The sequence below is a fragment of the Typopeltis vanoorti genome, chromosome 13 (assembly GCF_054136105.1).
Source record: "Typopeltis vanoorti isolate ZY-2024b chromosome 13, IOZ_Tvanoo_1.0, whole genome shotgun sequence".
Taxonomy (NCBI): Eukaryota; Metazoa; Arthropoda; class Arachnida; order Uropygi; family Thelyphonidae; genus Typopeltis; species Typopeltis vanoorti.
Window position 1 is genome coordinate 71,859,815 of NC_143561.1, and position 13,824 is coordinate 71,873,638.

At 32.7% G+C, this 13,824-nt stretch overlaps 1 protein-coding gene across 1 annotated transcript in view; it reads left to right on the top strand.

Annotated features, from left to right (window-relative positions):
* Positions 1 to 13,824, top strand: part of LOC150100279 (E3 ubiquitin-protein ligase HERC2-like) — a 338,356-nt gene that overhangs the window by 216,425 nt on the left and 108,107 nt on the right. Inside the window, exon 15 of the mRNA XM_090402625.1 lies at positions 8,351 to 8,533. Coding sequence (XP_090258751.1) covers positions 8,351 to 8,533 — 183 coding nt within the window. The remainder of the gene's footprint in view (positions 1 to 8,350; positions 8,534 to 13,824) is intronic.

Genomic DNA, 13,824 nt, shown 5'->3' on the forward strand with positions numbered 1-13,824 from the left:
GTTGTAAAACATCTTGCAAAGCTAAAATATTCTGGTAACTTGCACTAGTATACAAATTTCTCGTGCTCTTGCAAGTTAGATTTGTATTTGTTAAAATTCTCTATTATGTGTTTCTCAACGATGTGTATTTTATGGTTAGTTTATTTTTTGCATAAAAATTTTAAAAAAGTTTCCTGCTAGAGAAAATGTTATTTTTATATATAAATAAATAATATAAAATGTATAATATTGATAAATATATAAACTTTTATATATGAATACATATATAAAGTTATTTTCTTAAAGTTTTTTCTTTAAGTTATTTTCTTAAAGTATGTTAAATTAATTTAAAATATTTAGACGTATCACTCTCTCTCTCTCTCTCTCTCTTTAAATGTTAATATTCTTGTCAAATTCAAGTTTGGCATACAGCAATCTGAGTTTGTTATGCAGTTAATCATTAGCCTTGGACAGAATTAGCTATATTCTTCTAAAACTTGGCTATCTAGATAGCAGTGAGAGATAGATTTGCCCTAGCAGCTTGATTTTATTTAGTATTTCCACTTCTTATTATTGGTATTAAGCTGGGTGGAGGAAGAAGAAGAGTAAAATTTTCCATAAATATTGTGACACCCCACCCTCTTAGTGGCTCAGTAATAACTCATGTCTCCAAAACAGAACATTCAAGCTCAAAATCCTGTTGGTATCTGGAGAAACAGTTTCTCTTTTTCAGTCAGTACCAAATTTGCTGTCCAGTAGTAGTAGTAGTTTTCTCCAGAAAAACTAATTTTCACTGTGAATAAATTTTAGAATTTATGCAGTTTATTAACAGACATTTATATTTCTAAGAATGTATTAGTATTATTGAAGAATTATTATATCGGTATTATTAAAGAACGGGAGTTTATCTTACTCCCTTACCTTTAATCCGATCTCCTATAACTAGGAGATTGGAGTTCAGGTCACTGGTCATGGTGGATCTTGAGGATTCTAATTCTGGAGGGTTCCGTGAATGATCCGGAAGATGTGCATCAGCAAATTAGCACACTGACTGCAGGTTGGGTGATTATTATGGTGGGCTTCAACTATGGAATTGTAGACTGGAAAGAAGAAGACATTTTTATATAACGAAACCTGTGGTGAATTCATCACTAAAAACACATGTACTAACCACAGTAATGACTATTTAATTCGTAAATATTTCATCTCAAGTATCATGGGACATCATCAGTACAGTAGTTCAAACAATACTAGGAATAACATACAGTTAGGGTGCATGATTACAATGGAATCTCAATATGTGTACAGTAACGTGTTATAGAAGTAAATTAAATATAACTGAAAAAAAATAATAATAATAAAAAAAAAAATACATATATATATATATATATATATATATATATATATATATATATATACAAATTTCATACATACATATATACAAATATACATATATTTCATATATACATATATATATATATATAAAGATTATTTTACACAATTTTGTATGACAATTTCCCATACTTTAGGAATAGTAAGAATGTTGTTGCGGTTTAAATTTGGTCTGTGTAATAGGACTTCAGCACTTTCTTTATATAAATGTTCATATTTATATTAAGATCTGTGTAAAAGTTTCGACTTCTCCCAATGGATCCTATGGTTTCGATTTTCAACTCCTTGTTGGGAGAGACCAGATGCTCCTGCAAATTGTCTTTGGTCAGACAGGTAGGCCTATTCAGAAACGCATCTCGGAACATCAAGACCACATTCGTCTTTTCAAACTGCAGAAATCTGGTCTCTCTCAACACGGAGTTGAAAATTCAAACCATAGGATCCATTTGGAGAAGTCGAAACTTTTACACAGATCTTTATATAAATATGAACGTTTATATAAAGAAAGTGCTGAAGCCCTACTACACAGACCAAATTTAAACTGCAACGACGTTCATACTATTCCTAAAGTATGGGAAATTGTCATACAAAATTGTGTAAAATAATCTTTATATATATATACATATACAGGTAATCCTCGTATAACGCAGTTGTTAGGTTCCATAGAAATGCCACGTTATATAAATCTCATTATACGAGACTTAGATCACATAGAAAAAGTAGGGTTAGGTTTCAAAATCGTTTTTTTTTTTCTAAATTATATAAGCAGCAATGACATATCCAACAAAAACAATATTTTTATTTAATTCAGGTAATTCACATAAGTTAAGAAAACATAAGCTATGAGACAAATACGTAGTATAAAATTATAAAAATTACAAATTGTACATAAATTTCATTGCGCATAATGCATAAATGTTTTAGACACAATAAAATAAAGTGCATATTTTAATTGTCATCACTGTCTTCAGAAATAACATTTCGTAGATGTTCTTTAAGTGGCTGGAGGTCGTCACCACTTGAAATCTCTTGGATATCATTTGTATAATTCTCATATGTATGTAACTCACCAGAAAATAAACTGCTCAGCTTGAGATTAACACACTTATGATTTTAATTGTGCTTTCCTGGCAGAAAACAAAGACAATTTTCAACAATAAACACTTCATAGAGTAAACCCTAGATGGCGAACCTATTGACCCGTGCCAGAGGTGGCACATCTGAGAATTTTGCTGGCATGTCAAACGATTTACAGGTGATGATATCCTTTTATACGCTTATAAATTATTGAAGTTTTTTTTTTAATTGTTACAATACGTAGAAGCTGAATTTTGTTTTACACAAGACAGCAGCTATAAAGATGTGCATATAATTGGTGTGGTATTAACAAAAGATCACGCGACCCAAAGACAAAAGCAACCGACAGGTGTTGAGTTGAAATGCTAATTCTCTTCAATCGAATTCCATAACATCTGAAACTGTCATAACAACATTCACTATAAGTTTTAACACATTCACAACAGGGTGTCATTTATCGTTCCAATGGAACTTCTCTTTACTGACTGGCTTAACTCACAGAAATATTTCAACCCTTGGTTGAATTTTATGGCTTCTTGTTTGTGTTTGAGGTGGCAGGCGAACTCGCACATTCATTATATGGCATGTTTCAATTCTTGGTAGTCTTTTATTTTAAGTTAGCCTTTGTGATCTGTCATAATGACGTCAAGAATTTCAATTGCAATAAAACAAACTCTTATTTCATAATTGAAAAATTGGACAATAGTTTTTAGTTAGATACTGTGTTTCGGTGCAACATATGGTTTTGCTTAAGTCTATACAGCATAGTTTCTGTGAGAGGGGACATATGATTTATTACTTAGTGCTGTTTTTATTCCATCTGTCTCTAATTGCACTATTTGTTGAGAATGACACAGACTGCACAGTACCTCTGTACAGTACCTTATTCAGTGATTCAATAAAACTAAATTCGATACGTATAACTACTTGCGTGATATGGGCAGACACAAATTTAACGAAGATAAAATTTCATTTTTAAGTCCCGCGGTGAAAAATATGAAAAAATAAATAAAAGTTACTAGAAATTGTAGACCACGTTGAACAAGGGATGCTACAATTTGTAGACCACATTATATCGAAACTGCGTTGTATAAGTACCGCATTATACGAGGGTTACCTGTGTGTATATATATACACACACATATACAGGTAACATAAAAAATATATATATATATATATATATATATTTTTTTTTTTTTTCCAGTTATATTTAATTTACTTCTATAACATGTTACTGCATGCATATTGAGACTCCATTGTAATCATGCGCTCTAACTGTATGTTATTCCTAGTATTGTTTGAACTACTGTACTGATGATGTCCCACAATACTTGGGATGAAATATTTACGAATTAAATAGTCATTACTGTGGTTAGTGCGTGTCTTTTTAGTGATGGAAGGAAGAAAGACATTGTAGGAAGGAAATGGAATTTATACTCCTACTGAGAATGTGACAGACACTGATGTGTGAACAGAGTTGGATGAATTGGAAGTTCTTAGGAAATTGCATAATCTCGATGTAAATATAGCTATTGGATGAGATGGGATATTAGCTTGGGGTTTTCAAGAATGTGCAAGAAACTGGCAATTCCTCTGACTATACTCTTTAATTTAAGTCTTAGCTCTGGTAGAGTTCCAAAGGAGTGGAAAGAGAGCAAAATAATACTGCAGGAGCAAATTATAGACCAATGAGTACCTCAGGTATTAGTAGTAAAAGTATTAGAAAAATTGGGCAAAATGAGAATTCAAGAATGAGTCGATAAATATATGATATTATATTAGGGCAACATGGCTTTGTGAAGGGAGGTCATGCCTTAGTAATTTCTTAACTTATTATTATAGAATAACAGCTGACTTGGATAAAGGAAATGGCTACATTATGATTCTGCTATATTTTGCAAAGGCATTTGACAGAATACCACATGGAACTCAGTTATGCAAATTAAACTAAATGGGATGACACTGGTTATGTGGTTAAGAGGGTGGCTGCTAGACAGATATCAAAAAGTGGTATATAGAGGAGCAGAATTCAGTTGAAAATGTGCATGTGTGCATAGTGATGTGCTGCAAGGTTCGGTGCTAGGACCACTTCTGTTTAATTTGTACATAAACGATATAGGAAATAACCTGAAATGAAATATTCAGTTTGTTGATGATTCAAAATTTGGTAAACAGTTAATCAAAGCAATTTGGAGAGTTTGTAGGACAATAGATTCTAGTTGAACAGGATAGATAGAAGAGGCAATACAGGATAGTAGGTGTCAGTTCTGGGACAGAATTTTTTAACACAATAGGTGGGTTACCATCAGGACTAGATGCCTTGTTTGTGTTCAGGTATTAAGGGTTCTTTGGATTTCTTTTTGGTGCAAGACTATGGGTGATATGGAGAGAGAGAGAGAGCTATTCTTGGTGGAATGGAGGGAATTTTGCCCAGGTCATCAATGCCAGAATTGGAAGACAAGGGAGATGCCAGTAAATCAGCCTTGCCTTTAGGTGAGGTAACTACAGTACCATCCTAATGTGGGAGTGGTGGAAATTAGGTGGGCAGATTGCACCCAATGGCTTTGGCAAAGGACCAGAAGGAGCAGCAGCCATTTGAGCAGAAGGCAAGTTTGCAGCATTTAGTCCTTTCAAAGTCTGATTTGGACTTGGTGATGATTCTTTCACAACTGTTGTGAGCTGCAGTATAGGCAAAGTTAGCAGCTGGAGTTTTGGTCTTGAGCCATTTGTTATATGCTGAGGTTTTTTTTTTTTTTTTACTGCAGTGGCATACTTTTCTGAGAAGCAAGGCTTGCACAGTGGCTGAGTATTTGGAGTGGAATAAGGAATGAAACCTTCATTCCTGTGAGGATGATTTCTGTTATTTGAACTGAGCAGGTGTTTGGATCAGGAGAACTGAAGCAATAACCAGACTATGCAAAGGAGAAATAGAAATTATGTAGATCATCAATGCTGATGGTAAATGATTCAGCATCCCTGCATGCTTGATCAATGAAACTAGAGAAGGGAAGTTAGTGAGTTGTAGATGTTAAAGTCCCCAAGAAGGATGACCTCACTATTGGAATATTTCAACTGTAGAAAGTTGAGCTTTAGAGAGAAAAAGAGATATTTGAAGAGGTCAGAGAGTTAACGGTTTGAAAAGTGATAGAACATATGAAAAGGGTAGGCCAATTTAGTAGGGAAATTTTGTGGCAAAGCAGATCAAACAGTGGGGATTTGAGGATTTGCAATATTTGGCATGGTATGTCAGTTTTGATGAATGCACAAGTGCCACCCTTGTGGTGGAAAAAAAATAACGTAATGTGTAGTTGGGCGGACAGTGGTTGGTGAGTTTCCTAGTTTGTTGTCTGATAGGAATAGTATTTCTGCTTTTGATGACTGTAGGTGGTGGTGCACATCATTTATGTTGCTATTTAGGCCACAGATGTTGGTGAAGTGGATGCAGTAACTTTTTTTGTTTGGTGATAATTAATGTTTGTGGGTTGTTTGGTTGGATTTCTGTTCATTTTTTATGATTTTTGGTTGGATTTTTGATGTTTTTTATATTTTTTTTAACCATTTTTTTGTGTGAGAATTTTTGTGATCCACAGCAAAATCCTATTTCTTTGCATTGTGGTCCATTGCATTTTGTGAGGAAGAGATAAAAAGGAAGTAGAACATGCAGTGAGAGGTGACAGACTCGCAAACATACTGTCCACACAGAGGGAACTTGGTCTCCTGTCAATATGTGACCTCGACAGTCTCTCCCCCACCCCCCAACACACTTAATCCACAGCATTTGGTCTCACCCCAGTTACAAAGTGACAAAATACATAGTTGCAAGATTTGACACTAGTTGATTGGGAAGCCTCCAGATTCATTACTAACTGGTTTGGTCCCTTGTACTAACCAGCAGCCAGCTTGTGGGATTGCTGTACCCTCAAATGGGAAAGGTCCAGGCCCTTGCAGTGAGATTGGTGTCATTGAGAGTATCATTCCCACTGTATGTGGGAAAAGTGGATGGGGAGATATCACTGTGAGCAATTACTTATCACCAATTACTTCAAAACTGACTAATAAATTTTTGTTGTTGAGTGTGATGTTTTTAATTTCGTTTATGAAGTGTTGTTTATTTGTTTTGTAGGAGGGGTAATGACCTACTAACTCCTTGAGTGTAGCTGCTAGTTTCTTGACTGAATGATAATTGGAGCTGTTGATTCTTTCAACTATTGGGTGTGGGTATAATGCCCATGCTCCCAGAATTTATGGTCTGTCAAAAATACACAAAACAAACACACCTCTACGACTGATAACCAGTTTGTGTAGTGGCCTTCCCATAATGCATAGTGTTATACACATCCAGAAGGAGGTGTGCTTTGCATTATAGAATACTAAGGCTAGCCTCTATATACCCTGTATATAGAGGCTAATGAGCTCTCTATAGCCTGTACAATAAATATAGGATATTATGATAGTACTATATGAAGAGTTCACAATCATTACAAATTTGTTTACAATTTTTCTTTGAATTATTCTCTTAACTGACAGGATTCCACTATATTGGATCTTATATTTCAGTATTCATCAGTCCACCTTGATCATGGTCTTCCACTGGGTCTTTTGAAGTGTTTTTCTTCTTCTGTAGTTTTCTGACAATTCAGGAGATGCTGTTGATGTTTTTGCTTTTTCTGTATATTTTCATATCCCTTTTTTTTGCTAATTTTTATTTCAAATTTGTTACAGCAGTTATTCAGTTTAGTAAGGACTCCTGCAGACTTGTGTTTGGATTTATTTAAGAGCATAACATCTGCATAAAGAGTTGAGGTTAACATCTCCAGTTTTGATATCAGGCTTAATGCTTTTCTTAATGTAATCCATTTATTTATTTCATATGGAGTTCCCCCCCCCTTTCCTCTCCATCCCTTAGGATGGGTTGAGCCCTCCTAATGAGGGATTTAGTATGTATTTTATGACTCTAGATCCATGTGTTTTCATAAGCCTGTTTGCTGTTCTGAGGGACGAAAAACCCAAGTTTCCAGGTGAAAAATCCTCCATATGAGACTGGCTAACTTGCCTTTAGTCGAAAGGGAGCAAATAAAGGTTCCTCATGTCATGGATGGGAATTGAAGTCTTTCTGACCAAAATGATTTTTCTATACCGACTGAGCTACGGAGGCTCAATGCAATCCATATAAATAATGAATAACAGTAGAGATTGTGTGTGTGTTCTTTCCTATCTCATGCCTGAATTTTACTTCTTCCTGTACATCCTTCAATTCTTGCTACTGATTTATATCTCAAATATATATTATTTATTGCTTGATATAGTGTCCTGCTTACATCATATAATTGTATAATTGCAGCAGTTTGATAGCTTTTCCTTACACTTTTGTCATATGCCTTTTTCATATCAACAAAACTAAATACAGATCTTTGTTATATTCCCATGATTTCTCAACTATTTGTGTTAAATTGAAAATCTGATCCTGATACCTATATTAGGCCTGAAATTATTTACAAGTTTCTCTTTTCCGAGTTTTTAACTCCTTTTCAAGTATGCTTGCATAAATCCTGGACCACTCAGTAAGAAAAATTTTCTGCAATTCTTGCCTTCAGTTTTTTTTTTTCCTTTTCATTGTAAATAGGTACTATGTATTATTTTTCTTGTAAATATATTTTTTAAGGTTTTGCAGTAGTATGTGGCTATAGGAAGTTTCTAGACTATATATCCACACATGAAACAAGCTTATTTTCTGAATGAATATATTCAAAATCCTTTACTGTTATTTGTAAGATTGTTTTGTATTAATGAAGTTACAATTTAACTATGCAATAAGTACTGAATTACAGATTCTCAATCATAACATTTCTTTAGCTAATGTCATAATTATTAAGCATAAATTCAGGGTTTTTTTTTTTTTTAGGTTACTTCTCCAGAGGCTCACCATATTGGACCTGATCTTGATGATTTCACTGCCACACTGACCATTGAAGATGCTAGGGTACTGGTTGATTTGCTAAAATTAGCAGTATCAGGTCGAGTTGGAGTCAAGGCCAAAGAAACAATTGCCTTAGTATTGACAGCAATGAGCAAAGCTAATCCACAGGTAGTTTGTCAATTAAAGTGATTAATAATGTTAAAATCATGCATAGTCTCTTAGCTCACCTTGTAGTACTAATATATATTATATGTTTACAACCTTTCAAGGGTGTGAGTTACATGAAAAGAATAAATTTTCCCAGTTGAGCTATGACTAAAACATTTAGAATAAAAAATATTCAATCATTATTCATGATCAAAGAGCTATTGCTTTCAGCAAACAGTATTCTAGCATTCAGACATTATTAATTCATGTGTCTTAATTTCTTGTTTGCCAGTCTATTCATCAGTAGCACTTATAATTAGTGGTAGACCTGTGTTAGCTATCTCTGATTGACTAATGGTGGAGATCGAGTTGCCCACTCAGTCTCCAAAAGCTAGATAGGGTTAAAAAAAAAAGGCCTTGCCTACTCCCTATAAAGGAATAAAAGGCATTAGCTGATTTTTTTTTTTTTTATCTTAGCTGCCAGTACATAATATATTCCTTTCAATGCCTTTTTTCCTGTATAAATATATCATTAATAATAATGTATATCAGCTGGTCCAAATGCATGTCTAGCAAATGTTTATGATTTTACAGTTGCTTATTCTAATATTAAAATATCATTTTTTTTCTGTGATTAAATTACTGTGTCAATTACTGCTTCTAAATAATTTTCGACTATATATAAATATAAATATTTTTTTTTATTGCAAGACTTTTTAAATGTCCAGCTTTCTGCCCTGTAGAGAGCTGTTGGTAGTATTACACTTTCGTATCATTTTATCTTGAAGTCAAAAATATAATATATACATTTGTCCTTTTTTAAATAAAAAATTGTTCAAAAATTTTTAAAGAAAAAAAAAAGTGTTTAATTTAATGCATGGCTTAGGATCAATCTATCCTATTGGAAAATAGTGGGATTTGTTTGAATACAAAGACTTTCTCTACCAAATGTTTCAATGCATTTTCTGAAATTCTGCTGAGAAGAGATTTTATCTCTTCTGTTAGGAATTTTGATGGAACTTTAAATATACATTCTTAACAACTGATCAAACTGAAAGAGAAGTATTGCACATATGAATTGCATTATATTGCACGCTTCATCTCTTCATTCATCCATATCGCACCTTGCTTATTTTTAACCTTATGACCTTTGGAATGCATTTAGATCTACTAGATAGTTCTTGAATATCACCCAAGCAGCATTGATCTCCTGTCCAGCCAGTGGTTAGGTATAAGGGGCTCGCGCGAACCCTTTGTTAAATTTTTCTCAAATTTGCGAGCCCCTTGTTCTTCTTGTTTACTTTTTTTATTTGTTCAAAAAAGAAAAACATAATTTTTTGAAATATATTAAGCAACAAACTCATACAGTAACCTAACAAAAATTAGTCTATAGATTATTTGGAATTATTGTTTCAACTCCTCTATAATGAATTCACCCAAGTTTGAAAATAAAATAAGCACATGCGCCATCTTTACGCTTCTCCCTTTTGTAGCCAATCATATGGTAAAACCAGTAGCCAATCAAATGTTCATAAAACTGTCATCGACAGGTTGTTCCACTGGACATTAGTTCTGTGTTCATCAGTACACTGATAAAAATTTAAAATTTAAAAATAATAATAAATTTAAAAACTATTCAGCAAATTTTATTTTTATAATTGTAAAAGTATTTTTACCCATGAAACATGAAAAGACAGTCAAATTTATTAAATTTATTTGGGAAAGAAAAAAATAATGAAAAGTGACCTGAATGGAAACACTACAGACTCAAGAACTGCATTTTTGCATAAAAAGTTATCCAAACACAATGAATCATTTGCTCATAATAAAATCGTAAAAATAAATGAAGATGTAGCAAGTCTATATTACTAAATTTAATTGACAAACTAAATGAAAAAGAAATTTTGATAACTTCAAAAATGCTTAATTCTGTTTATAGTTTGGTGAAGAGAAATCTGGTAAACCAATGTCTGATTTACCAGATTTAATTGAGCTGCAAATTAAAAATGGTATTGATCTAGGATTATCATTGCATTCTAGATTCTCAGGAATTAGAATAGTTGAACATATTTCTAAACAAATAATATTGGAAATATTCTTCAAAATAATAGAAAAAAATTACAAAATTTCTATGATAGCAGACGAAGCAACAACATTATCGAAAATAAGTGTTTTAGTTTATTCACTTACAAATTGAGCTCACTGAACCATGTATAATTTTTGTAGATCTTGTAGAACTAGAGAATACCACCTCAGAATGTAGTAATTATACATGCTACTATAATTACTACTTTAAATTCATATGGATTTTCTGATAACTATTTAAAAAATTATTTCATTGCATTTTGTTCTGATGGAGCTAGTGTAATTTTAGGAAACAAATCAGGTGTTGCAATCAAACGTCTACAAAAATTTCCCAACATTGTGATTTGGCATTACTTAGCTCATCGTTTACAATTAGCATTAGATGATTCGATAAAAAACATTAAAGAAATAAATAATTTTGAAAGATTTATGGATAAATTATGTGCTTGTTATTATCAATCACCAAAAAATCAACGAGAATTAAATACGATTCCAAAAGACCTTGGTATCGAAATTTTAAAGATCGGCTGTGTGTTTGGACCACAATGGGCAGCTTGCAGTTTACGAACGGCTCTTGCTGTGTGGGGAAATTACCCAGCTTTATGCAAGCATTTTGCATCGAACGATAAATATAAGGACTTTTTAAACAGACTTCTCAATTTTGAAATTTTAAAAGATCTAGCATTAATGATTGATATCCCACAGAAATTATCATATCTGTCAGAGGCTTTACAAAGTCAAATATAAGTATTATAAGGGCTAACTCCTTAATCATGCAAACAATTAATGATTTTAAAAATTCTATAGGTTCTTATGAATCTAAAATTGATACCATGTTAAAATCAAAAGAATTTGAAGGAATAGCAATTGAAAGCAAAATCAGATTTCACAAACTACTGTGAGAAACGTTACTAAACTCTCTTATAATGTCTTTAAAGGATAAATTAATACAGCCAAGTAATTTTAAACTTAAAAATTAAAATTATGAGGATTTGGAAGATGAAGAACTGAAAAACATTTTATTTAATAAAAAAAATTAAAGATCTTATTCTCTTTTCTCCTTCTTTCAGGATAACATGTATGTTATCCTGAAACATGGAATATGGAAGAAGTTATGTGTCCATGGTTAGAAGGAGAAAAGAGAATAAGATCTTTAAATTTTATTTTGAAATATGAAATTAAAATTAATGATTTTAGAGATTTATTGGAAATGGCTTTGACTGGAAAGTTATAAAATGAAATTCCCAGCACAGTGAAAAATGCCAAAGTGATTATGGCAACAATTGCAGTTTGCAGCACTGAAGCCGAACAAGCTTTTAGTGTGATGAATAATATCGTAACGATGAAGAGATCTTCTCTCACTATAAAACATATTTTGGATTTAATGATGATATGTATAAATGGGAAACCCTTGAATGAATTTAATCCAAATCCCTATGTCAAATCTTTTGTAGAAAATCATCGCTCGGCTATAGATCTTCCTACAAGACATGAAGGAGGAAGGAAATAAGGTGTGGTAACTATTGTCATAAGTATTTCCTTAAATTAATTGTTTGAGTTAACCTGCAAAGGAGTGGGTTTTTTCTGGGTAAATGTGCACCAGACAGTGAGTTTTTTTTTTTTTTTTTCATGTAAAAATCGTCTCGAAAGTGATTTTATTAAATAAAATATTATAGATACTGTTACTACCATTTTGCAAATAAGAATTCACTTTTGGTAATCACATATAAATAAATAGAACTATAAAATAATGCCCCTTGATTGGTACCGTTGATTATCACCTGAAGTATAAAAACAAAAGAGAAATATAACGTATTTCAATATTATTGTGTTTAGATGATATTTATTTATTATTCATAGATTGCTTGTCATAAAAACTTCTATCCCAAACAAAGCAAATTTATTTTGTTTATAAAAAATGTGGACTATTGCATATGTGCAATTATAAAAGATTTTATTCTTATCATATTTTGATAGTTACAAAAATGTTTTTCTTATGTAAGATAAATTAACACAGATGATTATGTGCAAATATTTCATGTTTAGATCATGAAATATTTGTTTAAAAATGATAGCCTTTACAGGTTGATTGTCCCCTCATACTTTTTGATTGGCATTTGTACACAAGCTGTATTAATAAAAGTTTTTGTGTGAAATATGGCTTTTTTTTGCTTGACGATGCAAGCCGTTTGTTAAAATTTCCATAGCTCACTGATGTTTCCACCAAACTCTTCATTCCGCTTTACAGCTGCAAGCTGTCTTCTGAGCTTCTGATAATCACCAGCCTTGTAGTTCCATATAAATACTCTTTTCTCACAGAAGTCTTCATGCTGTTGGTAACTAGTCAGGTAATTACTTCATGATCACTCTCACCAACTGGAGGGAGATTTGACACTTAATTTATAATAACATTTTCTGATGAGATCATCAAATCCAAGACCTTCAGTTCTCATATGCCCTCTGTTACATACTACCTGAGGTAGTTGTCCCTCAAAAACTCAAGAAACTCATTTTCTTTACTTCTACTTGTATTTGGTTAATAGCACTACTCTTGTCATCCTAGTCTATATTGCCCTAATTAAAATCACCCATAATGATCAATCTTTTCCCATTTGCTTGTACATTTCTTGATCACTACCTCCACGTTACCAGGTCTATAGCAACATCCAATGAAGTATTTCATTCCATTCACCTGTCTCACACCATATAATCACCAGCCTTGTAGTTCCATATATACTCTTTTCTCACAGAAGTCTTCCCGCTGTTGGTAACCAATCAGGTAATTACTTCATGATCACTCTCTCACCAACTGGAGGGAGATTTGACATTTAATTTATAATAACATTTTCTGATGAGATCATCAAATCCAAGACCTTCAGTTCTCATATGCCCTCTGTTACGTACTACCTGAGGTAGTTGTCCCTCAAAAACTCAAGAAACTCATTTTCTTTACTTCTGCTTATATTTGGTTAATAGCACTACTCTTGTCATCCTAGTCTATATTGCCCTAATTAAAATCATCCATAATGATCAATCTTTTCCCATTTGCTTGTACATTTCTTGATCACTACCTCCACATTACCAGGTCTATAGCAACATCCAATGAAGTATTTCATTCCGTTCACCTGTCTCACACCATACTGCCAGATGGCCAAGTGGTTAGTGTCTCTGCTCTCCAGCCTGGTGGTTTGAATCCCATCAGGCATGGATGTTTGTGATTGTCCTAC